General features: G+C 35.9%; 1 protein-coding gene across 1 annotated transcript in view; it reads right to left on the bottom strand.

Moving 5' to 3' along the window:
* CUNH14orf39 (chromosome unknown C14orf39 homolog) overlaps positions 1-18,460 on the bottom strand; it is a 47,634-nt gene extending 29,174 nt beyond the window's left edge. Inside the window, exons 1-8 of the mRNA XM_077768925.1 lie at positions 18,434-18,460; positions 17,444-17,500; positions 17,282-17,338; positions 14,689-14,815; positions 11,290-11,379; positions 2,580-2,767; positions 2,445-2,487; positions 390-510 (exon numbers count right to left, since the gene is read on the bottom strand). Coding sequence (XP_077625051.1) covers positions 390-510; positions 2,445-2,487; positions 2,580-2,767; positions 11,290-11,379; positions 14,689-14,815; positions 17,282-17,338; positions 17,444-17,492 — 675 coding nt within the window. The 5' untranslated portion in view covers positions 17,493-17,500; positions 18,434-18,460. The remainder of the gene's footprint in view (positions 1-389; positions 511-2,444; positions 2,488-2,579; positions 2,768-11,289; positions 11,380-14,688; positions 14,816-17,281; positions 17,339-17,443; positions 17,501-18,433) is intronic.
* Positions 18,461-18,718: the final 258 nt, after the last annotated feature.

Raw genomic sequence — 18,718 nt, forward strand, 5'->3', positions numbered from 1 at the left:
TTTAAGGCTAAACTAGTTTTAGCTAAACTGTACAAAGATTATAGCCATAAATTTTCAAGATCAAGTTCTTAGAAACATTGTCTTATTCACTTTGCTCATAACACTGTTGAACCAAGTGTCTTTGAAGTTCCTGTTATTAAGCTACATCTTGTTCTTTACTCATCTTTCTTGAGCTGCCAAAGAAAATTAAACTGTTCCCTAAAACTCAAAATTAAATATACTCCATACCTAAAACATATTTTTTGGCTCCAAAGGTAATCTGAGACAAATAAATTATCATAAGTCTTTCTCTATATTTAGGTTCTTTAGAAACAGCTTTTCTAAGACTAAGTATACCCTTATACTCATACATTAATAAATATATTAGGAATATATTACAAAATATATACCTGGTTTAAGTAATTAATTTCTATTTCCACTTCATCTACTTCTTTCTTCAATTCAGATGAACTTTTGGAAAAATTGCTGGCATGTTTAAGAATATCTTGTGTTTTACATCTCACATTAACACTTTTATGTTAAGGAACGATGTTACAGAAGTAAATTTTACATTTATAACATATGTACCTTATCAAAACTAGTTAATATTATATCATATTATTTATAAAAATGTTCTATATAGGGGCGCCTGGGTGGCTTAGTCGGTTAAGCGTCCGACTTTCGCTCAGGTCATGATCTCGCGGTTCGTGGGTTCGAGCCCCGCGTCGGGCTCTGTGCTGACTGCCAGCTCAGAGCCTGGAGCCTGTTTCAGTCTGTGACTCCCTCCCTCTCTGACCCTGCCCTGCTCACGCTGTCTCTCTCTCTCCTAGAAATAAATAAAACATTAAAAAAATTTAAAAAAAAAAAAGTTCTATATAAGCAATAGGCAATATTAATAACAGTACCTGAAAACAGAGGCAATGCTGACATGAACATTTGGCAAACTGAAAAAGATAATTCGTTGCTTATGTATGTTATATATTGAACTTAAAAACATTTCATCTAAAATACGCTATAATTTTTTTTTTGCTTAAATATTTCACATGGGTTTTTTTGCTTTTGTTTTTTAAACCAAGTTCATCAAGTTACTAATAATACATAATCAATTCAGGTCCAAATTTAACTTCTTGTGTTTCCATTATTTATTTGTTCCAAAATCAATACTTAAAAATCTACCCAATTCCCATTTTCTTGTTCTATAAGGTTCATCAGCACAGCCCGCAGGACTCAAGACAGCAAGATCTTCCATTTGGACTTTCTGCTTGAACTGGAGTTACACCACTTTCAAGCAGAAAATTTCTTAGCTGTTAACAGACATCCTACACAGTTAGTAACCACTACAATTTCCTAAATTACTCTATAATCCATTTAGGAGAATTTAAAAATTAATAAAATAATGATAGTGAACAAGAACTCCAGAGAAAATCTATTTAAGGTGGAGTATTTCCTGCTCTTCCCTAAAATATATAATTTATATGCTAGAACATAAAATTTCAAATGAATATTTATACTATATTATGATAAAAAGTATCAATTAAAAAATTTAAATATAAACATTTAAATACTAATCTTCAATTCTACCTTCACCCCCTCTTCTTGTTTCTCATATAATCCTAGATCTCATCCCTTCCTACATCGAACTCCCTACTGCCTCTTCCCACTGAGAAGTTACAACACAGACAGGCAGCAAATGAACAACAAAAAACAGAATAAGCTAAAACCTAAACATGAAGAGAGCAAGCATCAAAGGAGTTAAAAGATGATTTAGGATGAAGCAGGATGAAGCAAGGTAGAATGCAGGGATAAAGAAGACTTAGTACAAACAGTGGAGTTATAATCTAATAAGAAAGCAAATGAAGGATTGTACAGGTTGGAAGAGGATTAAAGTTCTAAGTTCATCATCAGGGAAGATCACCTTGACAAACAGATGAGACTTAGATCAATTAAGAATTACTTAATCATCTAATACAATGCCACTGTATTAGAATTATTTGTTTACATGTCTGTCGCCCATACTAAACTGTGAGCTCCCTGCAAGAAAGCTCTGTATCTTCTTGAGGATTGTCTGGCACAAGGTAGTCCTCAATGAATTTCTACAGATGAGTGAGTAAATAATTGTGATTACCACTTTCCATTCTATTAAGTTATAATCAGTTGATTTAATTGGAATTCTTTGGTAAGACAGAGCAAGAAGACTTTTTCATTGGTTTGGTTGCTAAGATACACCACTTAAAGTAGATTCACACATCACTTTATTCTCGTTAAAATTACTTGCTTCTAATCACATGTACATATATGAAAGCTAATCCCAGATGACCTTTAAAGTAACCTCTAGATTTTTTAAATTAAACAAACAAAAAACCCCAAATCCATGTGATACTTACCAAGGAATTACAATGACAATCAAAATACAGAAATAACACTTATCTAACAAAAATTCTAGGAAGAAGTACTTTTGTGGATACATATGTAATGTCCATTTAGTAAGTGATGGAAAAGGAGCAGGCACTGAAAAACAAAATCGTATTTTAGTCTAATTCATTATTCTTTTCATTACAAAAATACAATTATTAAATAATATATAACAAAAATATTAATACCTAAAAATTCCATAAAGATAGTTTCATTCATTTTTAGTTGTTCAGAACATGCCAACACTCTATTTTGAATTTCTTCATGTTCTTTTTTCTTTTCATAATATTCACGTGAAAGAGGTGTTTCTGAGTATTTTAGTTGATATTGCTTCAAAACATCTTTATACTGACATACATAACCATGGTACATTTTTCTGTTAAAATTAAATGATGTCAATATTACAACAGTGTATCCAAAACCTTTTTAAGCATCACTTGTTAAAGTCTACTAAACTAAGTATAAAAGGCAAGTCAAATACCTACTCTTCTCTGCTTCCCTAAATACTGCACGCCCTTCAAACTTTCCTTAACTCCATCACACTTTTCAACTCTCTACTTTCTCCTTACTACCTGAGTTATTCATGTCTTAATCCTCTTCAATTTAACTTTTACACTCACCATTCTAAAGAAACTACCCTTGGGGCGCCTGGGTGGCTCAGTTGGGAAAGCATCCAACTTCAGCTCAGGTCATGATCCCACAGTCTGTGGGTTCAAGCCCCGCATCAGGCTCTGTGCTAACAGCCAGCTCAGAGTCTGGAGCTTGTTTCAGATTCTGTGTCTCCCACCTTCTCTGACCCTCCCCTGCTCATGCTGTTTCTCTCTCTCTCTCTCTCAGAAATAAAAAAAATATATTTTAAAAAATTTTAAAAAAAACTATCCTTCCCAAGGTCACCCAAGGTCACCAATGATCTAACTGTCCAACTCAGTGATCTCTTTTCTTCTCATCCTAAGACACTGCAGAACCTGTTGGGTTTTTTGTTTTTAGTTTTTTATTTAAATTCTAGTTAGTTAACATATAGTCTAATATTAGTTTCAGGGGTACTATTTAGTGATTCAACACTTACATACAACACCTGGTGCTCATTACAAGTACACTCCTTAATCCCCACCACATATTTAGCCCATCCCCCCACCCACCGCCCCTCTGGTAAATATCAGTTTGTTCTCTACAGTTAAGAGTCTGTTTCTTATTTGCCTCTCTTTTTCCCCCATAAGCATTTGTTTTGTTCACATAGGAGTGAAATCATATGGTATTTGTCTCTCTGACTTTGCTTAGCATGATACTCTCTAGCTTCATCCATGTCAGTGCAAATGACAAGATTTCAGTCATTTTTATGCCTAATGTTCCACTGTGTGTGTATGTATGTGTATGTGTGCATGTATGTGTGTGTATATACATATATATACCACATCTTCTTTATCTATTCATCAGTCGATGAACACTTAGGCTGCTTCCATAATTTGGCTATTGTAGGTAATGTTTGCTATAAACATTGGGGTGCATGTATCCTTTCAAATTAGTATTTTTGTATTCTCTGGGTAAATACCTAGTAGTACAACTGCTGGATCATAAGATAGTTCTATTTTTAACCATTTTCCAGAGTGGCTGCACCAGTTTGCATTTCCACCAACCAGTGCAGGAGCTTTCCTCTTTCTCCACAACCTTGCCAACAACTGTTGTTTCTTGTGTTGTTGGTATTTGGGACTTCATCAAAATGAAAACCTTCTGCACAGTAAATGAAACAATCAATAAAACTAAAAGGCAACTTATAGAATGGCAGAAAATACTTGCAAATGATGTATCTGATAAAGGGTTAGTATCTAAAATATATAAAGAACTTATAAAACTCAACACCCCAAGATGAATGATCCAATTAAAAATGGGCAGCAGACATGAAAAGACATCCTTCAAAATAAGATACACAAATAGCCAACAGACACAAGAAAAAGTGCTCAACGACACTCATCATCAGGAAAATGCAAATGAAAACTACAATGAGAAGGGGCGCCTGGGTGGTTCAGTCGGTTAAGCATCCAACCTTGGCTCAGGTCCGTGGGTTTGAGCTCCGCGTAGGGCTCTGTGCTGACGGCTCAGAGCCTGGAACTTGCTTTGGATTCTGTGTCTCCTTCTCTCTCTGCCCCTCCCCTGCTCATGCTGTCTCTCTTTCTCTCTCCTTCAAAAATAAATAAACATTTAAAAAAAAAAACCTACAATGAGAACCCGGGTCTTCTGTTGACTTCCTGATCTCTATCCTCTCTGAGTTTTTAGTTTCTACTCTCCCCAGTTCAGCTACCTCTATAACTATGTGTTTTAAATCTTCAACTCTCTAAGCTAACATAATAGAAAGTCATGTTTTATGTGTTAGAAATGTAGGTTCACAATCATTCTTATATACTCCATTAACTGCTTTAATGAAGAAAATTTCAACACTGTTTGGAGGAACTCCACCAGTCTAAATCAGGTAGAAGTGAGTGGTCATCTATGTGGGCACCAGTCTTGAGTGAATCAGTTAACTCTTGCAAAAGGATATTAACTTTTCGTTCTCATTTGACTTTTGCTGGATCTACAGTAGGGGTCATTTACTATGACCTATGGGCCAAAATAACCTGTCACCTGTTTTTGTATGGCCTGTGAGGTAAGAAAAATTTCTGAATTTTAAAATTACTGAAAAATCAAAATAATAGTATTTCATGACACATTAAAATTATATGAAATTCAATCTGTAATGTCCATAAATAAAATTTTAGTAGAACACAATCATTCATTTTGTATTATTTAAAGTTGTTCCTGCATCACAACAGTAAGGCTGAGTATCAACAGAAAGTATAACCTACGAAGCCTAAAATATTTACTATCTGGCCCTTTATTAAAAAAATAAGTTTGCTAATCCTAATCTACAACAATGAAAATGTTCAATCCAGGTTCATTATACGAAATGTATTATTTAGATCCTCTTTTTACCCAATTTTTAACAAGTTTCAAGAAATAATATTCATTGAAAATTTTCTAAAAATATATAGTCCTATGTTTCTCAAAATTTTCTAAATTTTCTAAATCAAGGTATTCTATATGGGTGAAATTTATTTAAAGATACTATACTGATACTATACTCATCTTAGCAGATAAGAAAAGAACAGTATTCATAAATGCTTCTATACTGAGGAAAAAAAGTAAGGATAACAGCATTGTACTGGTCAGCAGATCTGAATTGCCTGATTGTTTTAATTTTTTAATATACTAAATTCTGGGAGCACCTGGGTGGCTCGGTCGGTTAAGCATCTGACCTTGGCTCAGGTCATGATCTCAAAGTTTGTGAGTTTGAGCATCGCATCAGAGCAGACTCTCTGCTGTTAGCACAAAGCCCACTTCAGATCCTCTGTCCCGCTCTCCCTCTACCCCTCCCTCATTCGTTCTCTATCAAAATAATGAAACTAAATTAAAAATATATATATATATATACATATATATATACACACACACACATACTAACTCTGTCCTCTTTAGCAAGATAAAGCAGTTGAGTCCCAAACTCCTATTCCTCTAAATGCCTATTTGTTAATTAATCCCTCACTTCCTTTTAAAAAATTTTTTGGTTTTTTTCTTTTTTATGTTTATTATTTTTTTTTTCTTGAGAGAGAGAAACAGAGACAGAGTGTGAGTGGGGTAGGGGCAGAGAGAGAGGGAGACAGAATCCAAAGCAGGCTCCAGGCTCTGAGCTATCAGCACAGAGCCCAATGCAGGGCTTAAACTCACAAACCACAAGATCATGACCTAAACTGAAGTCGGTTGTTTAACTGACTGAGCTACCCAGGCATCTCTAATCCCTCACTCCTTGGGAAAATGGCTCAGGGAAGAGGGAAATACCTATAGAAAACTGAATTGGAGTGACCAGTTTCAGATGAGATTAGCATACCACATTTACCCTATTTATGTTGTATATTCATGCCCACTCTTATATACTCCATACAGGGACTTTAGCAGAGACCAGCAGAGCCAAGTCATGAATCAAGAAGAGCCCTGACTATCTCATCTGCTGACAACAATACTAGTCTTGATGAATGTCTAGAATGGAAAATTAAGAGAAACAAGAAGCTGGTTCCTCTATTTCCTTCAGTATCCATGATACCAACAAATGGAGTCATTTCCTTTTATAGATATCTGGTATTGAGTCTTCAATTCAATCAACCTATGTGGTTGGTTTAAGAAAGAAAGACCTGTTTCCATTATTAAAGTGGCTACTCTGGCTACCTAGTCATCTACAACAAACACTATCAGCTAGGTATACTTTTGAACTGCTTTGCTCTAGCTCCTCAAAGAAGCATTTTTAATAATGTTTTATAGCCATGACTTGCATTGAGAGATGTTCTAAGAAGTAATATATATTGTGTTTACCTTAGGGAGGTCACTGAAGATACTGACTACCACACTGCATAACTCTCCTTTAATGAGAACTTTGGCAAGAAATTTCTCTCAAATTTTACTGCCAGGAAATACCTCTGCTTACCTTTAACACTTGAACTGTTTTTTAAATGAATACTCTGAATCTCAAACTGATCACACTTCCACAATGCCTGGACTACTACTACGCATTCCAAAGCCTAATCTACACCTATATTTAACACATGTACATGACCATGTAATGTGAATTTCTATTCTAATCAAAGGCTTCATATTCTTACATTATCCTTGTATTCCTATTGGCTTAATTTTTATATTTAGTTTTAACACTATGGTATACAAATTATCTCAAATCCTTTTTAGATTGATGCAGGGTCTAAAAATGAAAAAGTAACAGTCTCTTTCATTAATCCCACACTCTATCTATTCCTTGGATGATTGTATACTCTAGCTTTCTCTCCTTTTTGCTCTATTCATTTACATGGGCAATCTTACACTCTGGTTTCTCTTCAGATCACATAAATCTTTCGCCTTATACATAGGCAATCTTTTCTATTTCCATGATTTCAAACGTCAGTGAAGTCAAATCTATTACTTTGGTCGCTATCTTCTCTTAAGACCCATCTTTGAATATAAAGGGTACTGCAGTCTCTAGATTTAGTATGTTTTTAATTAAAATATAAAAATTGGAGTTATGTCAGCAAGATGACAGAATAAAACATCCCTAATGTGTATCACCCCCTCAAAAACAATAATTTAGCATCCATCCATGGACAACAGTGCATTTGTGGGATCTTTGTGATCCAGATAGAAAACTGTGACACCCGGGTATAGTCCAAGACTAAGGACAGCCATTTTGAGAAGGCAGGCTCACATCCTGGTGGCTAACTCACTGTGGTCCTGACTACAGACCCAGAAACAGTTCTGTACCCCTAAGAACTCAGCTACAGCCCCATTTGGCTTTGGGTCTATTACCAGCACTATACACCAAAGGACCCAGAAGGAGTCATGACCAGCCGTGTGTCAGGAAATAAGCATACATACCCTGGTCCCAGCTGTGGACCCTGAAGTGGCCCATGAACCAGCTCCAGTCCCTATGGCTGCAGGCTGGGAGTCCCTGGAGGTAAGCCTGCCAAACTCCTTCAGACTACAGACTCTGGAAGGGCCCTGTAACTGGGCTCGAGGCCATCTCAATCACAGTCATCAAAGAGTCCTGCTGGCATAGGGATCCAGCAGGAGACACTCCTGGTCTGTGCCCCTAAAGATCCTGAAAGGGCCTTACACTTGGTTCCAAGCCCCTCACAGCTACAATTTGTCAGTAGTACTAAGGGTCTAGTTCTCAGTGGGAGACACTTCTGTCTGTACCCAAGGAGATCCTCAAGAACCAAATCCTTAGTTCTAGATCTCACAGAGCCAAAGGCCACCAGCAGATCTGCTAGCCCTGGAACCCAAAAATAGGTATTCCTATATGGATCTCTACAGATTCTAAAAGGGTCCTACACTTGGCTCCAGCCCCTTCCACTACAGTCAGAGAGAAGTTAAGCCCACCCAGGGACCTGATAGAAGACAAGCCCTTCTATCCCTTCAGATCCAGGACTACAGACCTCAGTCTTGGTTGCGGAACCTGAAACCTCCCTAAGGCTCAGTTCTAGCTCGTCTGGCCAGTTTAGGGCCAGTCTTGACTACCCACAGATCCATCCAGTGACTAGCCAGGAGGCCTCCCAGGGACCTGGTGGGAGCCATACAAGTCCATATACTTGATAGAAAATAGAAATACCATATGATGCAGTAATTCCACTACTGGATATTTAGCCCCCAAAAATGAAAATACTAATTCAAAACTACATATGAACCCCTATGTTTATAGCTGAATTATTTACAATAGCCAAGATATGCAAGCAATCCAAGTGTCTATCTACAGATGAATGAAGAAGTGATATATATATATATATGACATGTGTTATACATACATATCATATATATATCATATGTACATATATGATATATATATATATGCAATGGAATATTATTCAGCCGTGGAGCCCCATGTTGGGCACAGAGTTTAAAAATAAAAAATCCCAACCCTTTAAAAAAAATTTTTAATGTGGTATATATATGCAATGGAATTTTTTATTCAGTCATAAAAAATAACTGCTACCATTTATGACACCATGGATGGACCTTGAGAGTATTATGCTGAGTGATTAGGAGAACAACAAAAAAAAACATGATATGACCTTACTTATATGCAAAATCTAAAAAAAGCCAAATCACAGAAATAGAATAGAATGATAGCTGCCAGTAGATGTTGCCCAAAGGATACAAACTTCCAGTAATAAGGTAAATATGTTCTGGGGATTTAATATACAGCACAGTAAATATAACAATACTGTATTATAATCCTTAAAAATTACTAAGAGAGTGAATCTTAAATGTTATTACTACAAAAAAAACCACTATTTATATGAGATGACAGATGTGCTACCTACCTAGCTTTACTGTGATAGACACTTTAAAATACATACATGTATTAAGCAATCACGTATCAAACTTAAACAATGTTATAAGTCAGTTATACCTCAATAAAGCTAGAAGAAAAAGAAGTAAAAAAATAAATTTAAAAAAGTATAAAAAAGATAAAATAAAATGATGCCCTTGTCCAATTACATTAAAAATGAAAACATTTCAATTTTAAAAAAAGTTTTTAATGTTTAATTTATTTCTGAGAGAGAGATAGAGACAGCATGAGCATGGGAGGGTCAGAGAGAGAGGGAGACACAGAATCCAAAACAGGCTCTAGGCCCTGAGCTGGCTGTCAGCACAGAGCCCGACGTGGGGCTTGAACCCATGAACCATGAAATCATGACCTAAGCTGAAGTCAGACGCTTAACTGACTGAGCTACCCAGGCGCCCCTTCAACTTTTTAAATTAAGTGAAATTAGGGTGCCTGGATAGCTCAGAGTATCTGAATGCAGCTTAGGTCATGATCTCATGGTTCCTGAGTTCAAGCCCGGAAGCACTGGCTCATTGCTGTCAGTGCAGAGCCTTCTTTGGATCCTCGGTCCCCTTTCTTTGCCCCTCTCCCACTCATGCTCTGTCTCAAAAATAAACATTTTTTTAAAAAAATTAAGTGACACATTGTATGTTAGCCAATTTAACAATAAATATATTTTTAAAAATAAAAATAAATAAATAAAAATCACTGGATTAAAAATCAAGAAAGGTGGGGTGCCTGGGTGGCTCAGTTGGATTAAGTGTCTGACTTCGTGGGTTCGAGCCCCGCATCAGACTCTGTGCTGACAGCTCAGGGCCTGGGGCCTGCTTTAGATTCTGTATCTCCCTCTCTCTCTGCGCCTCCCCTGCTCATGCTCTGTCTCAAAAATAAATAAATATTTAAAAAAAAATTTAATCAATAAAGGTTACATGAAGAAGTAGGATTGTAAAGGCCAAAATATTACACCAATTTGAGTATTTTAAACTTGATCTTTGATGAAGAATTGTATTGATGAGGGTCGGGGGGAAAGAGCAAATAGGTAATGGGCACTGAGGAGGGCACTTGTTGGGATGAGTACTGGGTGTTGTATGTAAGTGATAAATCATGGGTATCTACTCCCGAAGCCAAGAGCCGTCTATATACAATGTATGTTAGCTAACTTGACAAAAAATATTTTTTAAAAATTGACCTTTGGAAAAAATTAAGTGAAATTATAATGCTATATAATGTGTTCAAAGTCTCTTACCTTGTTTTGTTATATTCACTAATTACATTTAGTACTCAAGACCAGGTTATTTCATACAGAATAAAATAAACCCATAAATACTGGGGTTTCTCCATCAGAATACACAACCCACTACATTAGCTTTCTGAAAAAGAGAAGTCTCATATCAAATCCCCTTCAAGGTGCGCAGGTGCCCTCTGTGCCTATCCAGCAGTTCCCTACTGAAGACTGGAGTGCTCCACCTGCCACTGAAGACTAGTCTGCAGCTCCCACTGCTCAGGACACTGAATGGATAGGGACAACCACTGAATGGTCTTAAGCTGCTCTTCTACAGAGGCAAACAAAATGGAAATAAGGTTGATGGAAAATAAAGTCTCTTAAAAATAAACAAAAATAAATAAAATCCCCTTCAAAAGTCAATACTCCAAATTTTTCATAAGCTAATCCTATAGCTAAGTATTCCCCCAGATGTTTACCTATAACAATTCAGTTATAAAGACCATTAACTGAAGCACTCTGCTATAACAATTGCTACTGACAAACTATTTCTACCTTAGGGCATATCTAAAAACATATCCAGGATTCGGTAGAGCTTTATAACAAATAGGCAGACCTCCAATGGCACCCAAAGAGTCCAAAGCACACGATTTACTTAAAAAAAAAAAACCTCTCTCAATGTATAAAGTTTCTGCATTTTTCAAGTAACATTTATTCTACACATATCTTATAAATAATAAATTATAGAACTGATAAGCTTAAATTAATATATGTACTGTACTTGTCTTTTTCAATAGCTTCTTGATAAACAGTAAATTGGTCCTGCATATAGACTTCATGTTTATGAAAAACATCACATGTTGGCTTCCAGCTATAGAAAAAAAAGACTGTAATTAGCATCTCAGAATAACAAATTGTAAGAGATAATAAAAATGAATTTAACCATTTAAAGATAATGAATCTTTTCCTGAAGAAAACAAACTTATAGCAAGAAAATATTCTCACCTCTCACCACCACCACTACCACCACTCAGACAATCATACATACACTTAAATATAAGTATCGATTAATTTTTATGTAAAACCCATTGTGAAACCATGACTAAGGTAGAAGCAAATGTTACATGGTTGGACTGTGTATTGATACAGCATTCATAGAATATACTCTGCAATACTCCAACATCAAGCTTTCCTTCTCACCATACTTCTCAGATCTTGGCTAAGAAATTCTTTTGGAGTAAAGATTCAAAGAATTAGAATAAAGGATAAAGAGAAGTTTTTTTCCTTCAAAACTTAGAAACTCAGATTGATATACCCTCTTGAACTAGAAAGAAATAAACTAGGCCAAAATAAATTATAAAATCAGATAGTAAGAATAAAATGAATAGCTATCTTACACATTTTTTGTTTTATTACAAGACTTGAAAAATGCTGCCAATGTGAAAAATCTAAAATCTGCACACACCATGGCAGCTTCCATTCTAAATGTTGTTCAACTATTTCTTCTAGCTCTTTTTTCTAATCTTTTAATATTTTTTCAGATTCAAAAAGTTCACATTGGAAGCACAAAGAAGTATGTAAGGAAATAACTATCATCCATATTCTCAATATAAAATAACTATTACTACTGTTTTAATAAACTTTTTCCAGATTTTATAAGTACATAATTTAACATTTTTGAGATCATATTCATTAACAGCATAACCTCCTTTATCACCTACTTTTAATTATATACATTTTCCTTCTCACTAGGAATTCATTGTAAAGGTTTTAATAAATACATCATAATAACTTTATCTAACCATTCCCATATTGTTGGCCATTTTTGCTTAATCTAAGTTTTTCCACTGTAAGTAGAATTTTTACTTAAATATTGTCCGAATTTCTAATCATTTCTTTAGAAAACATTCCCAAAAATGGAATTCTAAGGTCAAAGAGAGAGAGTTGAGGAGGGACAGAGAGAGACGAGGAGAGACAGAATCCCAATCAGGCTCTGCACAGTCAATGCAAAATCTGATGCAGGGCTTAAACTCAAAAATCACGAACAAGATCATGACCTAAGCCAAAATCAGACACTTAACCGACTGAGCCACTCAGGTACAACAAAAGTCAAGTTTATTTTTAAAGCTTTTACCAGCAAAAATTACTATAGTGTACAAGGTAAGTGATTTTCTTATTCCCTGGCCAAAACAGGATATTACATTTCTTTAAATTTCTATAAAACTTAAAGGCAAAATATAGCATTTTATTATTGCTTTAATTTGGATGTCTCAGATTACTAGAAAGATTGGGCATTTTTTCACATTTTATTAGACATATATTTTTTTCATGTTGGTATTTACCTATTCCTATTTATTTTCTTTGTCCACTTTTCTAACAGGGTTCTTGCTTTTGCTTATTAGTTTCCACAAGTACTTTACATTTTTTAAAATAACCCTTACTTGACACTTTTACTACCTAATTCTTTTCCCTTATATATCATTTTGGTGCATTTTCATTTTCATTTGTGTGTAGTCACATTTAGCTATTGTTTTCTCTGTACTGTCAGCTTTTGGTAACACACTTACAAAGGTCTTCTACTCTCAAAGATTATATAGTCACTTAAATTTCTCTAGTACTATAATGAATTCATATTCCACATTTTAATCTCTTTACTATGGTGAAATCATGAATTAGACGTATACCATGATATTAAGATCTCTAGTAACAGTCCTTGGAACTCAGAGAGAGATCAAGCTTGTATGAAGTACAGTACAAAATCTAACAGCACACCTAAAGGAACTAGAAGGAGAGCAACAAGAGCACCCCAAACCCAATAGAAGATAAATAATAAAAATCAGGGCAGAAATAAACGATATAGAATCCAAAAAAACAGTTGAATCTTCCTCTTCTGGAATTCCTATGATACGGATATTGTTCCGTTTGATTGAGGGTGGGGAAAGGGGAAGGGGGGTGATAGGCATGGAGGAGGGCACTTGTTGGGATGAGCACTGGGTGTTATATGGAAACCATCTTGACAATAAACTACTTAAGAAGAAAAAAAAGAATGAAATCTATACATAATCATTACATGTATAGTACTATTTATATAACATGCTGTTAAATTTTAAAACAATAAGTACAGTATGATTGCATTTTATAAAAAGAAAAATAGACATAGATATATATGTATATGTAATAATGACTGAATTTTTATTGAAAAATGTCTGAAAAGGTTCTCAGAACCATTAAAAATTATTTCTTTTAAGGAAGAAGACAGGGCTGATGTGGGAACTGCAGACAGAGAATAACTTATTCCACACATTTGTACACTTTTTGAATTTTTATACTAGGCATGTGTTATTTTTATAAATGGGGAAAATAAAAAAGATTTACTTAAATTTTGAATAACAGGGTGCCTGGTGACTTAGTCAAGTGCCTTATTCCTTATTTCAGCCAGGTCATGATCTCATCATGATCATGGAATCAAGCCCCACACTGGGCTCTGCACTGGGCATGGAGCCTGCTTACAATTTTCTCTCTCTATCTCCCTCTGCCACTCCCCTGCACGGGAGAGAAATAATAAAATATTAAAAAATTTTTGAATAACAATATATTTTAAAACAAACAGGATTCTAAAATACAGCAGTTAATACAAAGACAATGGTCTACATAAAGTACAGAAAACAGACACATTTTATTTTTGTAATCTACAATAAAGTTCTATTAGTAAGCCTTTGCTTCAAAATGTTTGTGTCTTATAATAAATTTAACCATTAGGATCCAGAACCTGAAGCCATGGTGAAAGAATTCTTAAGATAATAAGTACTTTTACTTTGAAAAGCAACTTATTTTAGGCTAGATTTTCCTAGATAAAAATAAATCTTAAAAATTCAAAAATTGAAATTATTTCAAAATGTATCTAATAGAAGCCTATATTATTCAAAATTCTGCAGACTATTTGGATCTGAATTTGAGTGATCTTAGAGCTTCTATTTTTCTTTTGATCCTCCTACAATCCCTATTTACAGAAGCATGTAGCAAAGCAATTTAAGACCTGATTCATTATTTTGTTAATACAAAATACTACATTAAAGCAACAGTGTCTTCAATTTTAAAAACTATAAGTTATAAATAACAGAAACCTTGAATAAAGAATCCAGTGACAATTACTGAAAGTTCATTTCTTTTAAATACTCACTTACTACAGTTGTCTTTGATCTCTTTACTATGTTTACAGTAATGGCCAATTTCCTCATCTGTCGTATTTATAGTTTCATGTATCTTACAAATAATCACCTTGCTTTCTTTAACATCTTCAAAGCATTCTGGAAATGAGAAATGTTTATTTTCTTAAGGTAGAAGTCATAAATTCAAAATTAACAAATACAAAAGAAAAAGGGGTATGGCAACTTACTTAAAAGGAAGAGAGTTAGAGAATGGAGAGGAAGTGAGGCTTGAGATGGAAAGGGCCCTCTACTAAAAAGCACAAAACCAGTACCAGGCTTGCTCATAGATCCAGAAGCAAAGGATTTATGTTTGGAATGAAGAGAAGTACATCTGAAACTAATATTACAGTGTATGTTAACTAACTAGAATTTAAACTAAAACTTTAAAAAAAAAAAGAAACATCCTTGTCCCTCATCTTTAACATAAGAGGGCTAGATTAAGTGATATCTAGAATCAATGGCATCTTATCATTGTATGAGTTCGTGTAAACATTTTGTCACATATGATATTAACTTGTTTTGGTTTTGACAAATATAAAGTTTCTCTTCACTGATTCCATGTCAATTAATTCTTAAATGCACCTTCAACTCACTTATTTCTTTGTTACTAGTGAATAAATACAGATAAAATATAATCTCTTAAACGTTAAAATAAATTCTTAACACTCATACTCTGTATTCTTTATTGTCACAGAAAGGTAACCAAATTCTTTTTCAGAACAATCAAGAAATTAATGGTTCTATTTTTGATAACTTTTATGTAGGATCTTAAAATACTGCATTATGTAATTTGCTTTGCCATTTCACTCATAATATAATTTTTCAGAATTATTCCTGAAAATGTGGCATCCATCAGTCCTGAACCCTGACTTTTGGTCATGTCTAAAAAGATTTTTAAAAATTCACTCAAATGATCCAAAATATATAAAGAACTTAGAACACTCAACACCCAAAAAACAAATAATCCAGTTAAAAATTGGACAGAAGACATGAATAGACATTTTTCCAAAGAAGACATACAGATGGCTAAAAGACACGTGAAAAGATGCTCAACATCACTCATCATCAGGGAAATACAAATCAAAACCACAATGAACTATCACCTCACACCTTTCAGAATAGCTGACATTAACAACACAGGAAACAAGATATAGGCAAAGACGTGGAGAAAGGGGAATCTTCCTGCACTGCTGGTGGGTATGCAAACTGGTACAGCCACTCTGGAAAACAGTATGGAGGTTCTTCAAAAAGTTAAAAACAGAACTACCCTACAATCCAGCAATTGCACTACTAGGTATTTACCCAAATGATTCAAAAATACTGATACAAAGGGGGTACATGCACATCAATGTTTACAGCAGCACTATCAATAATAGTCAAATTCTGGAAAGAGCCCAAATGTCCATCGACTGATAAACGGATAAAGATGTGGCATATATATACAATGGGATATTATTCAGCCATAAAAAACAATGAAATCTTGCCATTTGCAATAACACATGTGAAGTTAGAGATACTATGCTGAACAAAATAAATGAGTCAGAGAAAGACAAATACCATGGGATTTCACTCATATGTGGAAATTAAGAAACAAAACAAATGAACACAGGAAAAATAAGAGAGAGGGGCAAACCATAAGACAGACTCTTAACTATATGCCTCCTTAACACTGAGGATGGCAGAAGGGAAGGAGGCAGGGGGATGGGTTAAATGGGTGATGGGCATTCAGGAGGGCAGCACTTGTGATGAGCACTGGGTGTTGTATCTAAGTGATGAATCACTAAATCCTACACCTGAAATTAATACTACACTATATGTTAACTAACTGAAATTTAAATAAAAGCTTGAGGGGCACCTGAGTGGCTCAGTGGGTTAAGTGTCCAACTGTGGACTTCAGCTCAGCTCATGATCCCAAGGTGGGGATGGAGCCCAGCACCAGGCTCCCTGTGCTTAAAATTCTCTCTCTCTCCCTCTGCCATTCTCCACCACTTGCACTTGCACTCTCTCTCTCAAACAAAAGAAATTAAAAATAAATAAAAACTTGAAACCACAAAAAAGAACAAATTTAAAAATAAAACCAAAAAAATTTCAATCAAATGTTTTAAATAACTGGTGTTGTTTGAGAAAAATAACATATTTTAACCATACTTAATTAAGGGATTATTTCTTAATTTTTATTTTTGAGAGACAGAGAGACAGAGCATGAGTAGGGGAGGGGCAGAGAGAGAGGGAGACACAGAATGCCAAGCAGGCTCCAGGCTCTGAGTTGTCAGCACAGAGCCTGATGTGGGGGTGAACTCACCAACTGCGAGATCATGACCTGAGCCACAGGGGTTATTTCTACTTAAAGCAAAATTCTTCAACACAGAATAATTAAGTACTGAATACAGAAATTTATTATTGAAAATCTGTGGTTCAGGCAAATAGCTTAGCATTAGTCACCAGATAGAAATGGCACAAAAGTTATAATGCCAACTATAAGTCAGCCTAAACAAGGCAACTGCATTGTTACAGGCCATAAAAAATTTGAAACTAAAATAACTTTTATCATGCAAAATGACTTACTGTTAATTCGTTGAATCATATCTTCTTTAGTGCTTATATCTTGCTCATACTGGAAAACTAAAATAAATAATTCTTTTGTGACTTCGCTTTGTCGCTATTATTTAAAATGTTAAATAATAATACAAATAGTTACCCAATTCTTTATTTTTATTTTATACCTACCAAATTCTAGCAAAAGCCTGTCCAAACTGACAAATAGGCTGTCATTCATCTTGGAACCTACATTAAAAAAACGCAAAAATATTTATAAGGAACTGAAATCATATTCAAAACAGCATATATTCATTGGGTAGCAACGTTTCTAATCAGATATTATTACAGACAAATGTCGCGGGAGGGGGTTGGGGGGAAGGCAAGCACTGGGGAGGGGAGAAACACATNAAGGGGGAGAAGAAGGGCAGAAATGGTGGGGGAAAGGGAGAGAAGCAAACCATGAGAGACTCTTGAATGCTGACAAAAACTGAGGACTGATGGATGTGGGGGGAGGGGGGGATGGGCATGGAGGAGGACACTTGTGGGGATGAGCACTGAGTGTTATGTGGAAACTAATTTGACAATAAACTATTAAAAAAAATAAAAAAAATTGTTTATACGTGGCATCTCAATAAGTCATTGAACCTTCTGGAGTCCACAGACACTAAGATTTCCCACAAGGATATGCCCTTGAAAATAAATAGTATCTCCGAATTATGTCCTTTCTTGGCGTGTGTACAGCTAAGCGCAGCAAGAGTGCTAAACAACGTCCTTCACAAACAGCGAAGTAAAACCCTGAAGAGTGCAATTTTACACTTAGGAATTTACCCCCAAACTCCAAAAAGCGGAGGGTTTCACCGGACTGCCAAGTCGCATTACAAAGGAACTCCTGAGGCGGGTTATTTTTTGACGTATAACTCGTCACCCGCAGATTCAGATTCGAGTGAGCCACTCCTCCCGAGCGTTTTGAGGCGAGAGGTTCGCTCGGAACTAACGCCCTCACAGCCATCCAGCCTCCCTTCACCTGACACCGCCCTCGACCCTCCCACCCACGCGCCGGGAAACCCCCACGCTACCTCTGGTCGAGTTCCCGGGACAGGGCCTGCCAGAACCCCGAATTCCCCAGAGCAGCCCGCCCAGGGAATAACCGCCGCACACACAGCTCCCTTTCCCGCACACCTCAAGGTCCCCTCTGGGACCCGAATGTCCACGCCCTTCCTTCTCCGGATCCCACACTCTACTCTGGGTCCCAAGCGCGGGGGGTACTCGACGTAGAACCCCGCGAGCACTGAAAGGCCGACGGGATTCCCGCTTTGGCCCCACCTAGCCCCGCGAGACCCTGCGAAGCCGAGAACCGGAGCCGCAGATCGCGCTGAAGAGCGAGATCGAACTCCCCACGAGACCAGCGCTGCGGCCATCACGCTTTTTCCTGGGGCGAGGCGAACATCCAGCACCCCAGACCCC

This window comes from Crocuta crocuta, unplaced genomic scaffold (assembly GCF_008692635.1).
Source record: "Crocuta crocuta isolate KB4526 unplaced genomic scaffold, BGI_CrCroc_1.0 scaffold10, whole genome shotgun sequence".
Taxonomy (NCBI): Eukaryota; Metazoa; Chordata; class Mammalia; order Carnivora; family Hyaenidae; genus Crocuta; species Crocuta crocuta.